Genomic DNA, 25,912 nt, shown 5'->3' with positions numbered 1-25,912 from the left:
AAAGGTTTTCGACAATAGATCACATTCAAACTATTACTCAATTAACAGAAAGATGCAGAGAATACCAGATGCCACTTTGTTTTCATTTTTTGTAGATTTTAAAAAGGCATTTGACACTGTTGAACATTACTCAATATTCCAAGCTTTAATGCAACAAGGAGTAGAAATAGCATATATCCAGCTCATAAAAAATATTTAAACAATTACCAATCAAAATTTAAACAATTACCAATCAAAACATAGATAAAAATTAGAGCCCATCTTTTCAATAGCTGTATCCTATCAGCATTATCTTATGGTAGTGAAACATGGAACACAACTTTAAAAGAAGAATAAAACTCAATCGCAATTCGGCTTGCAATAGAAAGAAGAATGTGCAATATAAATTAAACACACCACATAAGACGCAGAAACCAGGAAGAAGTCTGGACTCAACGATGTAATAAAAAAAATCTACAACAGCAAAAGTAGATGGGCAGGACATCTTGCCAGAATGAAAGACAATAGATGGAGAGTCAGAGTAACAAATTGGAATCCGAGAGATACTAAAAGGAAACCTGGAAGAGCAGTCTTAAGGTGATAAAACCCAATGATCAAGAAAGTTGAAAGAAAATGGAGAAGAAAGGCTCGAGTCAGGAATAGCTGGACTCTTTTCGACCTGCAGTCATGGAGAAATTCTGACTGAAATCACGGGCCTATTAAGGTAATCCCAAGTTCATAAATTAGTCTAATTTGGCGAGGCCTTTTAACCCTATCTATCTTTTTAGAGCTGAGTGGGCAGTTCGATCTCCACCAGTACCCACCAATCAGTGCAACCAATGAAGAGACTAGCAAACAAGTAACAGTATATATTACTCTCTGAAATCATGTTGGTTCTATGATCGATTTTCTTGAATTCCCAGGAAAAACCTCTTTCTCATGCCAGAGGAAGACTAACTCGCGAACCGGGCGAAAATAGGTTTAGAAAGAGGTCCTCCAGAAAGCAAGTCTGTCTTCAGGCATCGGGTGGCCTAGTGTAGAGGATGCAACCGTCATTTCCACTGAGCTACATGGGCTTAATAATAATAATAATAGACTATAAGAAAGCATTCGATTAGTTCTCAAACTCTCCTGGATCCTAAAATCTGCAAATATTTGGAATTAGCAAACACATACGTTCGTTTCTGGCTGCTGCTATGAAATTATGGAAAACAACTTTAGCAGTCAATAACGAACGATTCGGAGATATTAGCATTAAACGTAGCATTAAACATAGCAATTAAAAGAGCAATTACCATTGCTCTTCAACATTTCTTTGATACCTTTGTCTATGATTTTGAAGAAAACAAAACTTGGATATGAAATTACTAAATATAATATTAAAAATTTCATATCTGTTGTATATGGATGACTTGAAGTTATACGGAAAATCGGCCCAGCAAATAGACTGTTTACTAAACACACTTCGTATTTTCAGTCAGGACATCAAAATGGAATTTGGTTTAGATAAATGTGCAATTATCTATTAAACAAGGAAAAATTAATAATTTTTCTATTAATTTTTATTTCTAATAAAATTCACTGGCAATTTTAATTTTGATCAAGAGAAATATATAAAAGCAATTTCAGCTAACGAACACTATAAATACCTAGCAATATTAGTAGGCAGGATATTCTCCACTCGAAAGGTAAACAACAGGCAGCAGCAGAATACACCAAAAGAGTTTTTGAAAACAAAAACTAAATGGATTAAAAACAATTCGTGCAATGAATTCTTGGGCTATACCAGTGATTCCCATACACAGCTGGCATAATAGAGTGGACAAAAGAAGACTTGGACAAATTGGACTGTAAAACTAGAAAATTAATGACCATGCATCATGCATTACATCCACGAAGTGATGTTGACCGGTTGTATCTACCAAGGAGAATAGGTGGACGGATCTGCTGCAAGTGAGACAGACTGTGATAGAAGTAATTAGCTTAAAAAGTTACACAAGAGGGCCTTCTACAAGCAACATGAAACAAATTCGATTACAAAAAAAAGGAACAGCAAAATAACCGATATGTGCGCTGGAAAAAACCCTTGCATGACCAATTTCTTCGAGATACTGAGGACAAAATTGACATGAACAAGACGCGGCAATGGTTACAATATGGATCTATTAAAAAAGAAACAAGGATTTATTCTACCAACGCACGAACAGGCATTACAAACTAATGCAATGAAAGAAAAAACTTTGATCAATAATAACAGCAAATGCAGATTATGCGATCAGCAAGATGAGACCGTACGAGTAACAGTGCCTGCAGCAAGATAGTTCAATCTGACTATAAATACCGCCATTATCAAATGACCAAAATAATTCATTGGCATGTATGCAAAAAATTGGCTTTCCTACTTTTGATAACTGGTGGCAGAATAAAATAGAGATGGTATTGGAAAACGAAACAGCAAAAATTCTCTGGGACTTTAAAATATAAACTGACCGGTATTTTGAACACAATAGACTTAACATCAGAATGATCGAACATCAGCAGGTTTAGATTATTGATATCGCAGTACCCAGTGATAAAAACATTCACAACAAAGAACTGGAAAAAATTACTAAATATGGAGATCTGGTAATCGAAGTTGGCCGGCTGAGGCTTAAACACACCAGTCATCCCAATAGTTATTGGTGCAGTGCGATTTCAAAGAAGCTATCCAACTATTTATATCAATTAAACATCAACGAAGTGACCCCATATGATCTACAAAAAAAAAAACAGCATTACTTTCCATATTTTACAACTCTACCTGACAGACTACTCTTAGATTCTTGGGTAGAGTCTGAATTGATCTGTATCACTAGTCAAATCGTTTAAATGATATCTTGTTTTGAAAAAAAAAATCAGCTAACACCTTTTTATTCCCGTATAGGGAGTAGGCGAGGTCGTTTCAGTCCTATCTAACTTTTTTGGAAACAGAGTGGGCAGGTTAATCTCCACTAGTACCCAATCAGAGATAGTTGACCCAAGACTATCACTAATTAAGCAGCACACAGTGAAGAGAGAGATCTCAACAGGTGTCGCCATCTCGTGGTCTCTATCCCTAACACAATATATTTAACGTCTGAGATAATGTGGGTTCTACGGTCGATTTTCTTGAGTTTAACGGGACGAAAAACCCACTTGCCAGTGCCAGAGATCGACTGACTCGGGAACCGGTCGAAAAAAGGCTTAGAAAAATTCTCTGTAGTCGCCGACTAGATTCGAAAGCAAGTCTTCCTTCGTGTGGTCAAGGGCTATGGTGTGCAAATGCCACACAGGCTCATCTTGTTTTGACTGTGTATCAATTAGTGAATAAAATAATAATAAAATAAATAATAATAGTAATAATAATAATAATATAATTATTAAGGGTATGGATGTTTGTGATTTGTGAAAATAGTGATGGTGGTCGATGGTAGATGGCGCTGGTGTAGATGAAGGTAGTTTCAGTTAGTGGAGTGGTGGAGACAAAGAGTTGTAGAGCAGGAGCCCTCCCTCAATGAGTCTTTGGACTCCCTGGAGGTGTTATGAAATAAAAATAATCGGTATTCCACAATCCTGATATCATATTTGACATTCTCCTGTGCACTCTCTCTACTGTATCAGTATCACCACGGAAACCAGAAGTCAGACCTGCATGCAGTAGTCCAAGTGATGTTTTATCAAGCCTTGTAAAGAGGCAAAATGACTTCCTTATATGTCAAGGTTCGTTTCAGCATTGCCATTATTCTCTGAGTTGTTATAATTTTTGATATATGACCCTTGAACTTCAACTTCCTGTCTACTAAAACTCTAAGATCCGTAGCCTCATCAGATTCTTCAATCATAATCCTACCATTACAATATTTAATTGTAATGGATATTTAATTGGATATTTAATCACATCAAAGTGCATGACTTTACATTTATTAATATTGAAATGACAGCCATATTCATATGCACACAATTCCAATGTCTATAATGTACAGATTGAATAACAATGGACCAAGGACACATCATTGAGGCACACAACTAGATACCTTGAATCATGCAGATTCATACCCCATATACCACTTTTTGATCTGTCAGTCAGCCATCCTCTTGTCCATTCCATAGTTTACAATCCAATCCAATCTCATATTCTATAATTTATGCAACAGTATTCCATGCTGTATTCTATTAAAAGCCTTACAAAATCCAAAAGTGTCATGTTGTATCCATTCCCCTTGGCTAACTCAGTGGTAACATTATTATAGAATGTGACCAAGTTGCTAAAACATATCCCTTCCTTAGCTTTCCGCACAACATTTGTGACTCTTCTGGCCTGCTGCTTATAATTATCATAACTGGCATCGTCCTTATGCACACGATGGTCTTTCCACATAATTTTTTTTCTTACGAGTCTCTTGCTTAATTAGATTACACATCGATTTCACTCCTGCTCTATTCTTCGAAATCTAGGGACATATTCTGATATCGCATCATTTAAGTATTTTTAAACACTTTTCGCGCACTGTCAATATCCTTCCCATCCAATAAATGATACCACGGCACAGATCCCATGCATCTAACCTTTTCTGAGTGGAACATTCATAATCTTAGCTACTTCCCAAGTGAATACCGTATGATCAGTGTCACCAACCAGAGGCAGAATAGTTGTTTTTAAGTGAGACCTACTCTGACACTATAATCAGATCTAACACTCTTTGGCCTCGAACTCCTTCAGGTCATATGCTGCTTGAGGAAGTTGTTTTGCAACAGCTTAATAATTTTAGTTTCACTATTCTTATGCAGTTTCAAAAGCAATTCTAAGCTGTGCAATTGAGGTGCTTGGTGAAACATCCAGAAAGATTAGAGAGTTGAATGAGGGTTGGTGGTGGAATAATAATATACAAGAAGCAGTGACGGCTAAGAGGAAGGCAAAGCAGAAGTGGGATGAGTCAAGCGTGGAAGAGGACAGAGAGGAGTACAGAGAGAAAAAGCAAGAAGTGAAGAGAGTTGTTACACAGGCGAAGGCCATGGCATATCAAGACCTTCATGATCAATTAGAAACAAAGGAAGGACAGAAAAAGATTTATCGTTTGGCAAAATGTAGAAATAAGGCATCAAAGGACATCGTACACGTGAGGCAGATCAATGACTCTGGAAGTAGTCTATTAAGGAGGGATGTGGATATAAGAAACAGCTAGAGAATATACTTTGAAGGACTTTTGAATGAAGAACATGCAAAGGTTCATAGGGAAGATGGGGAGCCTTATGAGTGGATGGTACGCAGATCATTAGTAGAGTGGAAGTTAAGGAGGCCATAAAGAGAATGAAGAATGGAAAATCGGTGGGCCGTGAAAAGATCCCAGTGGAGGCATAGAAGGCACTGGGGGAAGAGGGAATTGACCTGCTATGGGACCTGTTAATAAAAGTTTGTCAACAGGAAAATATACATATACCAGAGGAATGGAGGGAAAGTACTCCTGTCCCCATCTACAAGAGTAAAGGGAATGCACAAGACTGCAAGAATTACAAAGGAATAAAGTTGGTGTCCCACACAATGAAAATCCTAGAAGGGCTCTTGATGGAAGACTGAGGAAGGAGGTGGAGATAATAAAGGAGAAATTTGGCTTCATGCCTGGTCGATCGACGACAGATGCTATCTTTGGGTTACGGCAGATGATGGAAAAGTTTCGAGAGAAGCAACGGGAGCTACATCTGGATTTTTTATTGAGCTGGAGAAAGCGTATGATAGAGTGCCAAGGGAAGAAGTCTGGAGGCTTCTGAGGGAGAAGAAGGTACCAGAGAAATATGTCAGGCTGGTGCAGGAGACGTACAGAAATGTGAAGACAAGAGTTCGGACCTGCCTGGGAGAGACAGAAAGTTTTCCAGTGACAGTTGACTTACATCAAGGATCAGCATTAAGTCCGTTCCTGTTTATTATTGTGATGGAGCTAGTGACGGAGGAGGTGAGAGGAGACGCGCCTTGGACTATGTTTTAGGCAGATGACATCATGCTGTGTGCAGAATCAAGAGAAGAAGTGGCAGCTAAACTGGAAAGTACTGGTAGAGAGAGGTATGAGACTGAGCAGAAGTAAGACAGAGTATATGTGTTGCAAAGTGGATGGCAGCCAGGAGACAAATCTAAAGCTGGAAGGAAAAGTCATCAGGAAGGTTAGTGACTTTAGATACTTAGGTTCAACAATGAAAGAGGATGGTGAGGCTGAGAAGGAAGTGGGATGCAGGATACAAGGAGAATGGAGGAACTGGAGAGAGAGATGGCTGGAGTGCTATACAATAAGAGGGAGCCGATCAATCTAAAAGGCTAAATCTACATGACAGTACTGAGATCAGCTATGACGTATGCTATGAAAACTGTGGCCTTGAGGAAAAATAACATCAGCAGAATGGAGGTAGTGGAGATGAGAATGCTTAGGTGGATGTGTGGTGCGACCAGAAAGGATCATCTGAGAAATTACTATATCAGAGGGAACGGTGAAAGTTACGAACTTAGGAGCGAAGATACAGGTTGAGATGGTTTGGTCATGTGATGAGGAGGGAGGAAGAGTATGTGGGAAGAAAGATCATGCAGATAGATGTGCAGGGGAGGAGGAAGTGCGGGCGGACAAAGAAGAGATGGTGGAGGAGGACTTGAGGATGAAGTACTTGGATGTGGCTACAGCCCAAGACAGGAGGTTGTGGACGTGAATCTCTACAAACAGCAACCCTACTTAAGTGAGACAAGCTGCAGAAGAAGATTCTTATGCAGTTTCTTCATCGACCTATCTCTATAGCTGCAGAGGACATTTCCACAGTGCTACATATTGTTGTTCAACATTTACATTAATGATATTGGGAAGGATCTGACAGGAATTGTTCAATTGTTTGATGATGCAAAGATAGGCAAAGCAATAACGGATGCCGTTGAAAATCGCTTCTGCGTCAGTCCCCTGCATACCATCTGCATTCAATAGAGTTATTCTTTCAAATGTATTCTTTCTTTTACTTGCAGCATAACGATACAATTCTTTTGGGTTGTAGAGCCAGTTTCTTTTCATACTCGGACTTAGCTTTCCTCACAACACCTGTGACTCTTCATATTTCCAATGGAAATTCGCTGATGGAAATCTCATCACCTTTACACTTACTAACATTGAATTGCATTGTTATTTACCCGCATTTCCAGCCTATTCTAATCATACCGTAAGTCAATGTTTCCCAACATGGGGGAGTACGCCCCACAGGGAGGCAGTTTGAATATTTTGGGGGGCAATTAGAAAATGACGCATTCGTCACCTCATTACTGATCTACTCAAAAAACTCACCATTGTCGGCGATAAATTGTCGATGTTGCACCCCTCACGTTCCGAGAAAAAAGCTGACATCCCTAGTACAGCAGTGAACATAGATACAGTATCAAGAACTCTCAGAAAAGCAAAATGATGAGTCTATTAGAAATTTATTTAACATAAAAGGAACAATGGCATGGCTTTCTGACGAGACAGAAACGAAATACCGAAATTCAACTAGTTTTGCAAAAAAAAAATACTGCTGCCCTTCCCGTCGTCATATTTAGTTGAATGTTGCTTTAGTGCTGTAAATGATTTGCTACTGAAAAAAACGAAATCATCTATATATCACAAACCATGGGGATTTGAGATTGAAAATGACTAAATTAGTACCTCAAAAACTCTTTGCAGCTGACATCAAGCTCAAAGATCGCATTAATTGGATTTTATTTTCCCGAGTTCAGTTCGATTTATGTTTTATAATATACAAAGTGTAATATAAAATTTATATTCATTGAAAAAAGTCAAATTAAAAACAGTTTTACCTATAGGGGGGGGCATCAAAATCTTTGAGGCGTTGAGGTGGGGCATGATCCAAAAAACGTTGGGAAACACTGCGGTAAGTGCTGGATCTTAGCATCCTTTAATGCTCTTCCTATTTTTGCATCATCGGACAGTTGAATAACTCCTGTCATATTCTTCCCAGTATCATTAATGTAGATATTGAACTACCATATGTAGCTCTGTCGAAATGTCTTTTGCAGCTATAGGGATAGTTCGATGAAGAAAGCCGTTCCCATTTTTCGAATCTAGTCGCTGACTAGAGGAACTTTTTCTAACCCTTTCTTCGATATGTTGCCGAATCAGCCTTTGTCGGGCATGGGCAAGCTGGTTTTCTCTCCAATAAACTCGGGTGTTTTGTCTCGTAAACTCAAGAAAATCGACCGTAGAACCCACATTCCTTCAGACAAAGAACATTCTGTGTTAGGGTTATGGATCACCAGTTGGCGACAGTTGTTTGTTCCTCTTCATCGGATGCCATTCAAAAGTGATAATCTTGGTGTAGCTATCTCTGAGTGGCTACCAGTGGACATTGAACTTCCCCCTCAGTTTCCAAAAGTTAGGACTTAAACGGCCTCGTCTACACTCTCTATAGGGAATAAAAGGCATTCACTGATTTATATGTTCCGAGGACTGATCCCTGGGACACATGACACTTTAAAGCAGAAAGATTCACATCCACCATAATGCCACTTTCTGATCCTTCTTTGGCAAATATTAACTTATCCAAGTCAAGAGTTAATATTTCAGTCCCATATTCTCCGGTCTATGCAACAGCCTTTGATTTTATCAAATGACATTCTATGAAATGCCTTAGCAAAATCTTGGGATTAGAATAATGTATAATCATTATAGAAAATATTTAATTCGGAATTTAAAGTTTAGTTGACAAGAAACATGGACTGCATTTTTGACGATGACTTTTCCAACATTTGGAGCTGAGTTTGGTCTCAATATTTGCAAAAAAAAAAAAAAAAAATTAAGGGAAATTTACGTTAAGAAACTCATTTCGCAGATGTTCTTTATCAGTGTGCACAATACTCATCAACAATATTGCGCTTTTAATCATCATTTCAGGGGGCTGTACATGTTCATCCACTCATGACACACATTTTATTATTATTATTAATATTTGACACCTCCAGGGAGTCCAAAGACTCCTCGAGAGAGAGTGTGCCAACAGCATCGAACGATTGGACCTCTTCCAACTACTAACCGCGCTCAAACTTACTTAACTGAGCCATCAGTAGCAGAGGCTCTATTTCATCAGCATTTCGAAGAAAGTATTAATAGATTGACTCACTTAAAGGTACAACGATGTTTTTTTAAAATCACACGCATCGCAATCAAGAGGCCTGCAAAAAGAAAAAAAAAATGCTACTATTTAAGCCTTTTCATTCTCCAGAGGAATAGTCGGTACTACTTCAGCCCTGAGTTTTTTTTAATCAGTAGGCAATTAGGAGGTTCAACTCATTCCCACGTCGCCCTAGGTAAGAAGCGTTATTCTTAAATGATAACTACTACTTATTGTGCATTCGTTAATTCTGTAGTCGAATTTGCAGAATTACAGATTAAAAACAGAGTTTTGTCTAGGAGTGGCATCGTAATGAACTGCACCAAAGATTGATTAACTCTGAAATAGTAGGGGGGAGGGAGTTTATATTTGGTGACTCGTGAATTCCATAAAGCCATTGTCCTGGAGATCTAATGCCACAAGCTTTACCAGCGCCTTCAGGAATGCGAAACTAACAGTAGCTTTATATGACGAGTACAATTAGGCTGAAATCATATATGACGAATACAATTAGGCTGAAGTCAACGTGAATGATGGTTTGATGGTGCGGATGTGAACTACCACTTGAGAATCCATGTTTTCGAGTAGCAGGTGTGAGATTGCAGAGAATATGTGTAATTGCAACTATTTTCGTATACTACTTCCACCGACAGACTTCGAGTTCGGATCCGACAATGAGCATGGATGTGTGTGAGATGAATTTCATTCCATTATGAGACCACCTTCCCACTTATTAGAAACCTGAAGAGAAGTGGGAAAAAGTGAGTGTATTTATTTATTTATAGTTATAATTAAAATATAAAATTAAAAGAGAATTTTAAAATTTTACCTATGTAGTAATGTGGATATGTTGTTTGCCTCCACAGCACTAAGCTGCTCAAAAAAAAAAAAAAAAAAAAAAAAAAACTATCATGTATTCGATCCTAGTCTCTGATTAAAAAGAATTTTTTTTTCTAGGATTTCCTTCAGCCTCTTCACTAGATAGACGATCTTTGGTACGGACATGTACGATTTTCCTCCTGTAAACTCAGGTTTATAACTTCTATTTCAAAAATCTGCTTTAAACCCCACACTATTACAGATAATAGTAATTATTATTATTATTAAGAGAGATCTTCAGGGAGTTAGACTCATCAAGGGAAACCACGCTATCCCCACCAGCTGTCATTCACACTACTTGCACACCACATCCAATGGCAAACCATTCCAATCACGCACCACCCTATGAGAGAAAAATCTAACTCTCACCCCATTCTCGTACCATTCTAATACCCCATTCTTGACAGCATTTATTCTTAACATCTAAAGATGCCCTCCCGTCCCTCCATAAAGTGAATGATTCCATTTACGGAAATCATGTATGACCTTTTCAGAAGTTTGTAAGTCTCAATCATATCACCCCCCTCTTTCTCCTGTTTGCTGTATCACCAGTCTACAAATTCTCAATCTGTCTTCACAATCGCTTTCCACAATCCTGATGTCATTTTCGACACTCCTTTGCACACTCTCTCGACTATATCAGAATCACCACGGAAACCAGGAGACCAGACCTGCGTGCAATAGTCCAAGTGAGGTCTCATCAAAGCCTTGTAAAGAGGCCAAATGACTTCCTTGTGTTTAAATGTCAAAATTCGTTTCAGCATTGCAATTATTCTTTGAGTTATATTTGCAACGTCAGCTTCCTATGTACTAAAACTTCGTTTTAAGTATCATATGCATCTGTTTTAAAAGTGACGTGATCATACACTTTGTAGATTTCATCTCTCTCTCTCTCTTACTGCTAGTTATGTATGGAATGCTTGTCACCTTTGTAGATAAGGCAAAGAGTAGCCTTGCGATTTACACATAAATAAATAAATCTTTTGATGCCTTTTATTCTCCAAAGAGAGCAAGCAGAACCATTAATTAAAAGAAGCAGGTCTCGTGCTCCTAAATCCTAAATCTTAACTTCATAGTTATCTAGCTTTATCTACACAACTACTAGTAAGATTGAAAATATATATCAGAGTTAGCCTTAATATCCCCTTATTAAAAATAAAAATAAATGAAATATGGCATTAGGATCTATAAATCTGTGTTATTTTGTTTCAGAAAGGGAGAATCGTTATCAAGAAATATCAAAACATTGACTTTTTTAATACTAATTTCTCAACACAAAATGTTGCAAAATTTATATCTACTCGTGCAAAAGATTTTTCAACCTCTTTAAAAAAGAAAGTAGGAATCAGTCGATGTCTTTTTTTTGCATCTTGTAGGTCATCTAAATTCCTAGGAGACTGTTGTAAAATAATATCGCATTTTTAGGGTGAGTGTGAGGATTTCAGGAAACTTGGTTGGTAGGTTGTTTCGAATTACAGCCAAAGCAACGAAGATTGTGAGGCATAAAGAAAGCTGACACCCTTTGTAACCCAGAGAATGTCACAAAATATTAAAGTTTTTGTATTTTAAACACACCAAATTAACTTATTAAAACATTCGTAAAAGTTATTCAGTACTGTATCTGTTTTAGATTCTGTTTTATATAAAAAAAGAATCTAAATATAAATCCTAGAACACCTTTTATTCTCCGAAGAAAGTAGGCGGAGCTCCTTTACTCCTAATTAACTTATTGGAGACAATAGTGGACAGCTAGTCTCCACACGTCAAGCATTTACTGATATGATAACGAATTGTCTACAAAGCAAAGCGTTTCAGGCAAGACAGTACAGCAAACAACTGCATCCATCTCGTGGCCATAAATCCTAACACTTTATTCTATGTAAAAGTTAGTTCTATAGTCAATTTTCTCGAGATGAGGTGCTAAAAATTCGAGTTTTGGCGAAGAAAAAACTATTTGTTCATGTCCGAGAAAAATAATTTCTTTTCACTAGCACCAGCAAATTTAGTAAGACACAACAAAGATATGAAATTAAAAAAAAAAACACAGTGTTAGTAAATCAAGAAACATTACTTATAAGAAGGTCAACCCTGAAATGGTAAAGGAATCTCATTATCTGACCTTTTGAAATGGAAACGCGGGGGAAACAGGCAAGTGAAAGGAGAAGAGAAACAAAAATAGACCTAAGCTCATTGTTCTTATCTTTTTAGCTGAATGATATCAGGTGCTTTCGTTTTCACTATAATCACATAGGGTACTTAAATGGAAAGAACTACACAGGTGACAGACACCGTAGTGATCAGCTTGTTCCAAGCCGACGCCTGAAGTAAATCTGCATTGCCTGGGTCCCTGCTTGGGAGATCTGGATATCAGACTGCTGGATCTTCTTAGTATGAGTAAGCACAATTTAGTCCTACTTTACATGGTGCACAGACTGGGTGGGCTTCACTATTTGATCTTAAATTTGGTGTCACCCAGATTATAATCACAGGGAGCATCTTACCAAATTGTATAATTTGTAAAAGATGTTTTCATGTACTTCTTGCGTTGGTGTAGGATTGTTCCTGTTAACATACTCCTTTCTAGTCCTTTGTGGTACTTTAATTCATTGATGAAAATATAAGGATTCCTTGCTTGTTGTTAACTGGGGATGGGAACCAGAGATGAATAATTTGTTCCAGTGAAATGAGGGAATGCGAAGTACATCAGTCGGCTTTCTCCTTCAGATAAGTTGGACACTCACAGAAGCCAAGTTGGAGAACCTCCAGATCTTGATGCTTACTAGAAGGTCAGCACATGCTACCTTCCATTGCAGGTCCTTTCTCAACGGATAATCTCCATATTGATTGCATTACTAAACTGGATTCAGTTACCGATTCCTAAGTCCAGAACGTTGATGCATTTATGTTGATAACAATCTCGTGGAGCTGATGTTGCAATTTGGTTGAATGATGTTAAATAGAAATGGATTATCAAACGCTCTGTTTAGCTCTGTAATAAGCAATACTGTTTGATATTTTTGATGTTTGCTACACGGAGCAGATCAATTCTTAATTTTGGAGAGATCCCTATTAACGTTAGGGAAGAACACGTATGACATTCCAAGAATTCACTTAGCACATTTCCCGTGCACATAAAGATATTAAATAGTCATGATCCGGGAGAACAAACCCTCATGCTAGATGATAAAACTTCTCACTACAATCTGGTCCAGATGCTTTTCTAGTATCGCATTACTTATAGACTGCTGAGATCTCAGTCATTGTGATGAAATGATTTAATCCTATTTGAATGGGTACAGACATAATATCTTCCTATCATGTTAGTAATTATTCTTTTCTATCGAAATTAGATAAAAAATCGGTTATACAAACTGCCAGAGGTTTGTCTTCTGAGCAGAGATGGAGCATGATCTAGAAATTCTTTTCCTCTACATACCTTTCTCTTTTATCTCGAGATTAATGTCTCTGATGTTGCTGTAACATGATATTCGTTGTTGTTGACTTACTACAAATCAGTTCCTCTTCTTGTATAGATCACTAAGTGGTGATCAGTAAATGTAGGCACTTTCTTCCCTCCAACTTCTCATGCTTTGCTTGATGGTAGATTTTAGTTGAGCCGATGTATTTCTTCCCTCCAACTTCTCATGCTTTGCTTGATGGTAGATTTTAGTTGAGCCAATCCCAGCCAACATTGCTCCAATTGGAGCAGAGATAGTGAATTTTCGCCAAGAAAAAGGACAGGAAGTCTGGTAGTAACTTACCTAGGTCAGGACCAGTTTCTACTTTTTTAAGACTGATACTTGAGTTATGGTCTACCATGTTATTGTTGATAAATATTTGTCTTATCTTCTTGACTTCGAGAATAAAGGGAGTTATGTAAAATTGATGGAGCCTTGTACCAATTCCTTTGTCTGATCACATGTAATTTCGAGTGCAGTGGTCATGAGTTCTTCAAACATTCGTGACCCCTAGGCGTTCACAATGCAAATTTTCAGGTGTCGGTAGCGAACTATTCTAGATGTTGGTTTTATCCCCCCCCACACTTTAACCAAGACCAGATCGATCACACAATTAAAGTTCCCATGAAGATGACGTGATAGGTGCCAGAAACAGTTGTTAAGGCTTCGGAAGAAGGCTGGTCGTTTTGCGCATGAGTTGTGGCGGACATGTTAATAAACGTGTTAATACAACCCCATTGCTTTCAATCTGTTGCTATGAAACTTCCCTCCCATCTCTTTAGATGTTACGGAAGGCTCTAGGAGGGTCTGGTATCAGTACTCTGATTCGGTCTGGTATCAGTACTCTGATTCCAGTGCTATGAGCCATGATAAAACTTTCTTGTCTTCGCTGTGTACGGACCGTTCTTATATTTAGAGTAGCATGCAGAAAGCAGGGTAGCCCAATTTAAGATGTTATGCTTGCTGTCGGTCCTTAATGTTTAACCATTTGATAAATTCAGTTAAGAATCAGGGCTGAACTTACACTTTCTCGAGCGTGTCTGGGCCCAAGGTGCTAGAGTGCCATGGGGGCCCTCTTTATTCTTTGGACCTTTAAATAGGCCCTAATTTTTAGGGGTCTTCTTCGGCTAAAGCCTCGTGCGCCGGTGCATAAGTACGGCCCTGTTAAGAACTCGACTTGTAAAGCAGGTCGCGCAATACCCCATGCAAGCTTTCTTCTAGCTCGGAGCATGAGCTTGACAGGACTTCAACCTCGTGCCTGTTTTTGTCTTGAAGCTTCTGATTTTATCTTCGGATATTCTATATGCTCAGGAATGAAATTTTGTATCTTTTCTAGAGGAAGGAGCTGTTTCCCGCTCCATATCCGGCTCTGATATCTCGCTAATGAATTTTTTAGGTCTTGATTTTGACCTTTTCTCTTTTTTTGACTTTGGATCTAGTTCTTCCTTTAGCTTGACCACCTTTGATGGTTTCCTTTGGGTAAAGGACGCTCTTTGATTTCCCCTCCTCTGTTTCTTCGACTTGACTTTCTACTGAGGGGGGATCAGTTGTTACTACAGGAGTTTTTTCTCGAGTTCTTCTGCAGATGGTGAGTCAGCTCCAAAAAATAGTTGAGGTAGAAATACCTTGGGTAAATGCTGATGTTAGTAGCTGGAGCTAGCTTTCCGTAGATACCGTAGTTTGTGGAAATGTTTTTTTTTTCTTTTGATGTGTTTGGCGATATCAGGAAATTTACTTTTGTTGATGTTTTTCACTGGACCCCCGATGCATTCTGCAAAGGTATATAATGGAGTAGTTAGTTTTCTCCCATCATGCTGCATTTTAGGCACGAGTTCGAGCACTGGTGGAGACGGTCCTGATCCTTAGCAAGTTGAAATTTTATCTCTCGACTCCGGGGTAGTTTACCACCCTCACCCATGTTTTGATAGTGACGAGAATGGGCATTAGTTCCCATACCTATTGTGAAGAAGACTTCACTGGAGTACCAGGATGGGTCTTCCTTGTAGGTACTGCTCTTCACGTTGCTCATTTCACCACTTTGAAAATGCCCTGACTGATTAGGATGTCATATCTGGCCTCTAAATACTTCGTGCTTTTTTATATACATTTTAATTTTAATAGTTATCACATGGCTTTATTTACGGACTACATTGGCTCATGGTACTAAGCCAAGGTACTATGTAATAAATCTGATTTTATCACACATAAAAGTAGATCACTGATAATAGTGCATGATGTCGTGACTAATAGGTTCTATACTGATGTTCCAGACACTTTATGTATGTCCTACATTGTGAAAATTTTGTAGAATTTACTTTTTGCCCAAGCCGTTGCTGTGTCCTCAGGCAGAAAACCTCGATCTGAACTCTCAAGAACATTTTATTTTTTTCAAATTTTTTAGGATGAACTTGGACAAGGCCAAAATGGCTTTTTAATTAGTGGAACTTACTTATGCTTTAAAGATGGGAAGGAAGAATATAATACCATGATCTTTCTATCTGATTTGAATATTATTATTATTATGTGACACCTCCAGGGAGTCAAAAGATTCATCGAGGGAGAGTGTGCCAACAGCATCGAACAATTAAACTCTTCCAACTACTAACTGCGCTCAAACTTGGTTAACGTTTTGCTGCGCCATTAGTAGCAGAGGTTCTACCAATCGACCAACCTTATATTTTTCACAACGCATTCAAGCACTCAAAGCTTTCTATTAATAAAACACAATTCTATCAAATGGGTGCAATGCTTTTGGGAGGTCGTTATTTTTATTTTGTTATTAATTTAAAGCTTCTTTCTTATTCGTATTTTTTATGCTTGCATTAATGTGAATCTTTTGATATTGCCTTTATTTTATCTTGTAAAACGTTTGTTGTATTTTAATAAACTTCACGCTCCATTTCATCCTGTAGAACAAAGTATAGAGCTGAGAGGTTGAAATAGTTAATAATTATTTATTTTATTTTATTTACTGTTTATTATTATTTTTAAAATAACCCTGATAGAAAATCTTGGAATCATAATTTCACCTATTATCGTGTTTCATAATTTCACCTATTATCATGTTTTGAGTTGTGTGATCAAGTAATTTTTACGTTCACCGCGAGGCGAAATGTTTAGTTTAGCAGTAGTAACATGCCCTTTTAACTTGACGTGGCATAAGTTGAGTTGGAATGGTGTGCTCGATGATATTTATTGATTTATATTAAACAACAACAAGAGAATAGGTATGCAAGGTTTGTTATCAGAACGTTTTTCGAATAGGCTGTGCGCATAGTTTAAGTGGAATTTTATTTATTAGTGAAATAAAACTTACCGGTTACTAATGATAAGCACCATGTTGGTTACGTTATTATTATTGCACCCTCCAGGAAGTCGGCAGATACATCGTGGGAGGTTCATTCATCTGGCAGTATATTTATCTTACCAAATCTTAAAATTCTTAACACTCCTTGCATTAACAACATATTCTGGTAATGCGTTCCATTCACTGACAATTCGCCATATAAAAAAATCCTCCTCATAGCCCTCTACCATATTTACATAACTTCCAGGGATGACCTCAGGTTTATTCCCCTTCTCGCCTTCTACTCCTTTTATAATCGCATCCGGATTAATCCTATAAAATTCTCCCACAAACTTAATGTTCTCTATCATATCACCTCTTCTCCTTCTATCCACCAATCTTTGCAATAGATCCACATTTTTTCAACCTCTCTCTCTATAGCTAGCAGTCCAAAGTCCTGATATTGTCTTAGTCACTTGCCTCTGGACCCGCTCCACATCACACATGCAGCAACATTGGCCATAACTCCAGTCAGTAGTTCAGTCTCTTTTTTTTTTTTATGGCTACTACAAGCTCTGTGTAAAGAGCTTGTAGTAACCTTTATAAAGAATTCTCAAATTGACCTCTTTGTGAGGTCAATTTGAGAATTCCAGTGGTGGTTCATTATTCTCTTCCTATTTACACGAATGTCAGAATGTACATTGGAAACTAGTACATTACATGATTGCTTACAATCTTAAGCTTTTATTTACTTATTTTTTGTAGATTCCAGTGTATTTCTGTTGTAGTATATTATAAACTAATGTGATTATAAATATTAGTTATAATCACATTAGTTTCCTTGGAAACTAATATGAATAGAAGTAAATGGGCCCAAATGCTTGCAGAGGCTATCGGATAGAAAAATAAATTACCGAACGGTATTTCTGCAATTTATGCTACACAAATGTTTAAATAAGGGTATTTTCTTACTTTGTTTCAGCATTATTATTGTTTCCGACTTTCAGAATTTACAAAAATAGGAAAATAGACACAGCTAAAGGAAATGTACATTACAGCATAAACTAGTTTTCATTCACTAGTATAAAAATGTTGAACAGCCTGATATTTGGGTTGCAACCATTTTTTTTTTGGTGTGGGGGGGAGATAGCTGCAATACTTTGTTATTCTGCTGTTAATATGGTGATTGTGTAAATTATATACCATTTTAATTGACAAATCATGTTTTTGTGTTCCATAGGTAAGAGGGAAAAAAATAATTTAAAAAAAATTTTTTTTTATAATATCAAACTTAATGTAATGTGGAGAAATATTATCTTTACAGTATATCCTTACAAACATGTAAATAAAATACTGAAAATGCAAGTGCTGTTTTTACAGAAATTGTGAATCAAGCAAAGAATAAATTTAGAAAAATTTATGTATATATTTTGAGAATTTGTTTGCTAGTGTAATAACATTTACCCCTACACTTGGGTTAGTTTGCTGAAGACCATAAGTCTAATGTTATATTATAGAGAAAAAAACTGACAGCATATCCCTTCTCAGTTCACATAGGTTTTATTAGTCTAATACTGCTTTTCCTAACCTGGGTATTGTCTTTGGTTAAACTGTTTGTATAACCATGTTATGCTTTCCCAGTTGACTGAGCATCTCTGCTTTCTAACCCATTAGTTAGCCATAGGCCTCTCCACTGTGATATGAATGTTTGGAAATATCTTTAGGTGGTATTTGTTGATGATGAAAAGATAGGTAGGGTAATCAGAAGTACTGCTGATATGCAGTACTTGCAGAATGATTTGAATAAGCTAGAATTGTGGGTCATGTGAAAATGGTGATCACTTCAGTGTTAGTAAAGGTATTGTCATGCGCTATGGTGGGATTAGATATGCAATGTTATATTATATTGATGAGATTATGCTCGAAGAAACTCAGGGCCGTCACCAGATTAGATCGTACCCTGAGGCAAACAATTAAATATTGCCCCTAATGGATTATAAGACAAAAATATAAGAAAATCTCCAATTGCTATTTTGTTTTTATTACAAGAGAAACATTAATACAAAATGATTACATAATAATATCAATTAAATGTTTGCTCTACGGGGATATTGCACAATAAAACTTTATAAGCTCTTCTCAATTTAAATTAGTAGCTATGTCTGTCTCTATCGATATAGTTGCTAGAACAACCAATCTTTCTTGGGTCATTGCTGTTGGGCAATAATTTTTAATCAATTTAAGCTTGGAAAAACTTCTTTTCGCACTTGCTGTTAGCATAGTGATGGCGCCTACTGCAATATGGCTGAACGCACCCTTATTTAGCTGTGCCCTGAGGCAGGCTGCCTCTATGCTACACCCTGTCGACGGTACTGAAGAAACTGATCAGACTAGGTATCTTGGGGTTTTAGTAGACAGGAAGTTGAAGTTCAAAGGCCACATAGCAAAGATTGCAAATACAACTCAGAGAATAATTGCAATGCTGAAATGAACCTTGACATGTAAAGATAAGGAAGTCATTTTACCTTTTTACAAGACCTTCATAAGACTTGGACTACTGTGCATAGGTGTGGTCTATTACAGAGTGCAAAGGAGTGTGTTAACAATGATATCAGGATTGTGGAATACTGATTATGAAGGCAGATTGAGAATTTGTAGACTGCACACACACACACACACACACACACACACACTAGCAAACAGGAGAAAGAGAGGCAATATGATTGAGATTTACATACTTCTGCGAAAATAGTGCAGGATTTCAATAGATGGAATATTTCATTTTATGGAGGGTGGGGAAAGGATCTGAGAGTATTTTTGGAAGTTGAGAATGAATGCTTCAAGAAGAGGTCAAGGGCTAGATTTTTTTTTTTTTTTTTACATAGTGGTGTGTGATTGGAATGGAGTTCCATTGGATCTTGTATGTGCAAGTAGTGTGGATGAACTGGTGTGTGTAGAATGTGACCTTCCTCAATGAGTCCCTGACTTCTTGGAGGTCTCTCTTATAATAATAATAATAAATTTCCATTACCTAGTGCATAGTTACATCTCTTAGAAGCTTGAAATGATTTTAAAAATGTCATGTTTGGTTTCCAGAGTAGTGTCCTAAATTATTTAAACTCTGATCCAAAATTAATATGATGTGACATTGCCGAAATATAGGAAGATTTTATTAAAGATGCTTTTAATTAATGTTCCAGTATAGTTGTAATTTCCTGAAATAATTTAATAGTTGTGTTTCCAACGTATAAGCTTATCTACAAGAAAATTAATACTAGTGGATTTACATAGTTCTGTGGGTTTTATTCACATGTAGAAATAGGTATGATCTCCCTGCCCCCAATATTATAGATATATCATATTTATTTTGTAGCTCTCATTTTGCTGTTAAACTAAATGACTTTTCAGCAGTGTTCTCAGTCTTGTTTTGATTATTTGCTGTATTGATTTTTTTTTTTTTTTTTGAATACTGCTGTTTATGTTTTGCATCTGGTATGTTTTTAATTCCCAGAAACCTTTTTTTTCTTGCAAACAGTTGAACTGGCCAGAATGGCATACACAATTTGCAGACAAAAATATACCGACCTTATAGTTGCTTCAACCATAATTCCAAAACAACAGCAGTAGCATCTGGTGTCTGTGGTACAGTTATCAAGTGAATGTGTTTTTTTAAATCTTAGAATATTTTTTTACAAGTTTCAGGATTATTTAATCATTTTAACTAAACAAATGCATGAAAAAAGTTGATTGTAAAGTTTTGTGTGCATTAGGTAAGGAGCCTGTGAAGTATCTTCCATAGCACAGTTGCATGTTCTCTGGTTAGATATTGCTTGGTTGAATCCTGTTAAGGATTTTCACTGCCAAACAGAAAAACTGATTAAGAGAATACACCTAGTTGACAGATATAGCAGATTAGGAAATATTATAGGATTACCATTCTAGATTAACACTATTAGTTTAAAACTTGGAAAGCCAAGTTACTTGGCTGCAAATTGTCATTCAGCCTAATACGTAAATGGAGAGCAAGATAAAAAGAAAGCCTTGGTTTACATATGGTATTCTTGAACTGCTATTGGATGCCAGCCTGGTTGGCTTACTGGATACCATTTGCTATTCTTCAACCTACAAGATTTGAATCCCACTTATTGGCCTGAATTTCATCTCTCAATTTGAGACCACCCTACTTGTTGGAGACCTGAAGTGGCTTAAAGTTCCATATTTGTTTAGAGCAGGGCTTCTGGGTTATCTCACCTTTAGTTCTTTCATGGTACTAATGTACTATAAGTTTATAAATTTTGCAGGTAGGATTTATATAATGAAAGAGAATATTTCATTTTTGAAATTATGGATTCTACAACCGTGTTAAAATAACTCTTCTTATTATCCCAACATTTCGATCTTCATATCAAGATCATCATCTGGAGCATACATAAATATACAGGGTGTTCGGGATAAATTTGACAGTTTCGTAAGGAAAAAGAAAATCTTCTTTGTATCTATTAAATTTAATGAATTGACAAAAAAACATTACAGGCAGAGTTAATTACAATACTATCAACAAGATTTACTCAAAATAACCACCATTAGTATCGATCACAGCTTCAATTCTGCTTCGGAACCTCGAACAAGCTGATGCTACAGTCTCCCTGGGAAGGGCCGCAAAAACTGTTTTAATTTTATCCATTAACTGGGCTTTTGTATTACTGGAAGTGCGATTGGTGTCTTTTTCAACTGCGCCCCATACAAAATAATCCATGGGGTTAAGGTCTGGGGAGTTTGGAGGCCAAACATTTGGACTGGTGAAGTCGTAGAAATTTTCAGACAACCATTTTTGACTTTTCCCAGAGGTGTGGCAAGGGGCCGAATCCTGCTGCCATACATACGGCCTACCATTGGCTACCCTTGTTATCCAGGGCTTGACTACAGTTAGCAACTCCACGAACAAAGCCCGAATTCCAATGCCAGGGTTCTTCAACACCTGCTCCTGCAGATTTGCGAGGAATTCTGCTGTACGAATGCAATCAGATCGTCTGCTAGGGATCTTTCTTCTTGCTACATCCTCGTAGTCACCATTGCAAGTCTCTAGTTCATGCCTGATTGTTTTTACTGTATTCAGGGAGCATTGGGCAGCAGTCGTAATATCCTTATTTTGATGGCGGGCACGAATCATCATGATACAAGTTATTCTCTTCCATGATTCAGGTGGGTTCCAGCTATCCATCCTTTCTGACATCTTGTATATGAATGAAGAAGGGTCCAAACTTTTAAATGAAGAGAAGTGTGTGTTAATACATGTAACTTACGGAAAAATATAATTAATTATAAATATGTCAAATTTATCCCGAACACCCTGTACAAGACAAGCTGTGTTACATTTCAAACCATAAGCTAGAGAAACAATGATTTGATCACAATCTACTCATTGATATGACCTCTATTTTGTTGATATTAACAAAATTCTCTACAAGACCTCAATAAAAAACAAAGACAAACCAGACTACAGTAAAACTATAACCATTCCCTACATTAAAGGGACATCAGACAGAGTACTACAAAAATACAACCTCAAAGCCATCTTTAAACCTCCTGCAAAATTAAAAAGCTTACTCAATTCATCCAAAGACCCACTCCCTCTGCTGGCCCACCATGGAGTATACCGTATTTACTGCACCTGCAACATACCATACATAGGAGAAACAGAATGCACAAATTCCGATCAGACTAAAAGAACATAAACGATTCATCAAATATAATAACTATGGTGAAGCTGTCCTTTCAGATCATGCTCTGAACACCTTACATAGAATTGACTGGAAAAGCACCAGTTTTCAACATCACACCAAAACATGGTATGAATGCAAGGAAGCTTGTCAGATAATTATCAAACAATAATGATGGTCTAAAAATCCCATACATATGGAAGGCATATTTTCATCCCACGAATCCTTCCTCTCTAAGAACAACTATAAACAGGACTCTAGAAAATCCAGGATCCTAAATCTAAAATAGCTTTTATACTGAAAAATAGGAGATCACTGTTAAGGAAAAAAAATCTATAAGAAAGTTTATTCATGTTGTAATTTATAATTTTTTTTTTTAATTAAAAATAACAATTGTAATAATAGAAATAGGACATCACTGTTACCGGAAGGAAAACCATCTGCAAGCAAGAATGTTTATTCATGTAATCAAAAATTAAATTAGCTTGATGTAATTTTTTTTTTCCCACTAGAGGTCATGCCAGTGAGTAGCATGTCATCAAATCATTGTTTCTCTAGCTTACAGTTTGAAATGTAATGCAGCTTGTCTTGTATATTTATGTATGCTCCAGATGATGATCTTGATATGAAGATCGAAATGTCGGGATAATAAAAAGAGTTATTTTAACACAGTTGTAGAATTCATAATTTAAAAAATGAATGCTGATCACTGTGTAACACTAAAAGAAAAGAGAATATTTAAGTATGGACAAATTCATTTGTGAGATTGGTCAGTTTTAGCCCTCAGGAGCATCAGGTGTTAATGAGAAATAATTTGACAAAAATAATGAGACATTACTTTTGAGGAACTGATTGTTGCATACCATTTATTTGCAAAGCAAAGTTTTAGTTCTCTCATTCTTTTATCTTATAAAAGGAATGGGACTCTGACTTGCCTTTGGCATAAGGCAAGTCAGAGTCCCATTATGACATTATGCTCCAAGGCTTTTTTGTGTTTAGTTTTTATGTGGTTCCCACTCACAGAAAGCTCACCTTAGGTGAGCTGATGATTTTTTTGTATTTTTATTTTATTTTTGCATAGTTCAGAAACCCTATTGTAGAGACCAGACATGGAACTCTTTTGAGCCATTTCAGGTATCCAGTAAGTGGAGTGGATGGTGATTTTACACCAGGCATTGAAATTCATCCCGAAACAATTAAAGACAATCACAAACATCCATTCCCCTAGTAGGATTCAAACCTGAAGCTATTGGTTGGAGTGAGTATACGCTAACTACTCAGCCAAACAACTTGCATTGTTAGTGAATCATTTGACACATTTCATCAATTGGGGGCCCTTCATGAAGCCCAGAAAAGCCACTTTGCCCTTGTTTCTTGTCTGGATTACTGTTTGAAATTCTTTGATCCTAAAGTTTATTTTTTATCATGGAAAGTAGTGTTCATGGTGAGAATAGGAAAACCTTCGTATGTATAAATTAGCAAAATATAACCCCAATTAGATCAGTGGCTCATTTCCAATATAACATAATAAACCTTTTGTTTGTTTTTAATAATTTTCAAGAGTAAATTTTAAGAGTTGTCTGTGAAGCAAACTAATAGAACGAACTAACTAGCTGCATTTTATTTAAATAAATTTTAAATTAAATTTAAACTATTTAAATACTGATTAGGCTAATTATTAAGTTTATAGGATTCATTGACATTGCATTGTATTTTTAGGGAATGTGTAAAAGAGCCAATGGTGTCCTGTGTAGCTAAATGAGACTTGCAATACAAAGAATCCCAAAAGAATGGAAAGCAGACAAAAATAGTGCCATTGCACATAACTATTGCTAAGACACATTTCCAATTTTAGACCAGTTTATGATGCAGTTGCATTTAAACAGATATTATGATATTGGAGTGATTTATTAAGAATGGAATACAGGTTTAGGTTGATATGTAGGAGTCTGAGGATCAGCATGTGTTTGTAAAGGGCAATCTGCTTGCAGCATCTCTTCAGTGGTGCAAAGAGCATGTACAGTGGGATGTGGAAGCTTAGAAAGCTGTGTTATGGAGCAGACTTAATCACACTACACCCTCTACCGAGCAGATGCTTGTATGGGTGTGGCGGATACCTAGTGAACGTCTCTTACCAGATTGCATAATCTCAACTATGAAATTTGGAGATAGTGGTGGTGTGATGGTATGGCTGGTTTTTTTTGGTTTGGCCTCGCACCTCTGTTTATGATGACACAAACATTGAATTCTGAGCGTTCTGGACAATGCGATTCTTCCTTCTTTGTGACATTTCTACAGACATTGTCTCTTTCAGCAAGATATTGCCCATGTCATAAGGCTGCCGCTGTGACTGCGTGGTTTTGTGGACATGCATGTCGCCACACTTGACTGTTTTTTGCAGAGCACTGATCTCAACCCCTATTGAACATCTGTGGGATGAACGGAGCCTCGGGTAAAGTCAGGGGACATCCGCTCCATAACAGTCCAGGACCTTATTACATGCCTATAGGAAGAATAAATGGTCCAAAATTCCCATTGATTGTTATTGTAGGCTCATGGAAAGTTTGCTTCATAGGATTGCTGCGGTCGTCGCAGAGAAAGGAGGTCCTACATCTTATTAAGGTGGGCACCATGGCTGTTTGTTCTTCACACTATGGTGCCCATTGAATTCTTTCCAAGCAGCATATATACCTTTTCTTGCTTACTTTTCTGCCTCTTTGTATTGTTCTCTTGTCTGTTTAGTTACAGATGTTTGGTTTTTTAATCAGGGAAAAATCCTCTCTGATCTCACCAGACCTAGGGATCCTGTTGAGATTGTTTTGAAGAGTGAGAGGAAAGAGAACGACTATTTTGACTTGAGTGTGGGAGGGGGGGTATGATTATCTTATTTTCTTTACTGGGGTTTTAAAGGTTCTCCTTAGTGAAAGATGCCAGTCTTTCTATTCACCATGCAGTCTTGTTTACTTTAACTTATAGAAGGGTTAGTTTTTGTTTTTTATGGCTGCATGGTAACACAGAAGTTACTGTTTTATCAGATTTTCTGTTTTTTTTTTCCTCTCCCCTCTGGAGTTTTAGTTTATATATTAATAATCCACTCATCAGTAACTTCTGCATACAGTAAGTACAGTTTTAGTTACACATCCTAGATTGATTGGTTTAGAGCACTTGAGCCATATTTCAGTTCTTTTGTCATAGCAGCCGTGTTGAGTAGCCACCTGAAGTTAGTCTTTCCTACTATGAGATAGTGTTCAAAGTAGTTAATATGCTAACTGGTTTGGAAGGGAAAGCAAGGTTAGATTTATTATGGTTCTAATGTGCCATGTTTAAAGGTGTTGTATTATACTGTGTGTTTTGCATTGGATGTCCATGGTTTCATGGAGTCGAGACTCATCGTAGGAGGTCCCACTCTCACCTGCATGGCTCATCATGCCTCGACTTAAATGCATTCA

The 25,912-nt window shown here is 37.1% G+C and overlaps 1 protein-coding gene across 4 annotated transcripts in view; it reads left to right on the top strand.

Annotated features, from left to right (window-relative positions):
• Positions 1-25,912, top strand: part of Sec23 (transport protein Sec23) — a 410,761-nt gene that overhangs the window by 168,489 nt on the left and 216,360 nt on the right. The window contains exon 1 of one of the 4 annotated variants that reach the window (XM_090398783.1): positions 16,548-16,684. The exons of 1 other annotated variant lie outside the window; for it this stretch is intronic. Coding sequence is in view for 2 of the 3 variants with exons in the window: in XM_090398782.1 (XP_090254908.1) it covers positions 16,687-16,693 (7 nt within the window). In the remaining variant the exon portion in view is untranslated. Of the gene's footprint in view, positions 1-16,547; positions 16,694-25,912 lie in introns of those variants that run through there. 2 more of the 4 variants (XM_090398782.1, XM_090398785.1) reach the window with 2 other exon arrangements.

This window comes from Typopeltis vanoorti, chromosome 10 (assembly GCF_054136105.1).
Source record: "Typopeltis vanoorti isolate ZY-2024b chromosome 10, IOZ_Tvanoo_1.0, whole genome shotgun sequence".
Classification (NCBI taxonomy): Eukaryota; Metazoa; Arthropoda; class Arachnida; order Uropygi; family Thelyphonidae; genus Typopeltis; species Typopeltis vanoorti.
Note: the sequence above shows the minus strand (reverse complement) of the source record. Positions and strands in the feature narration are given on the sequence as shown.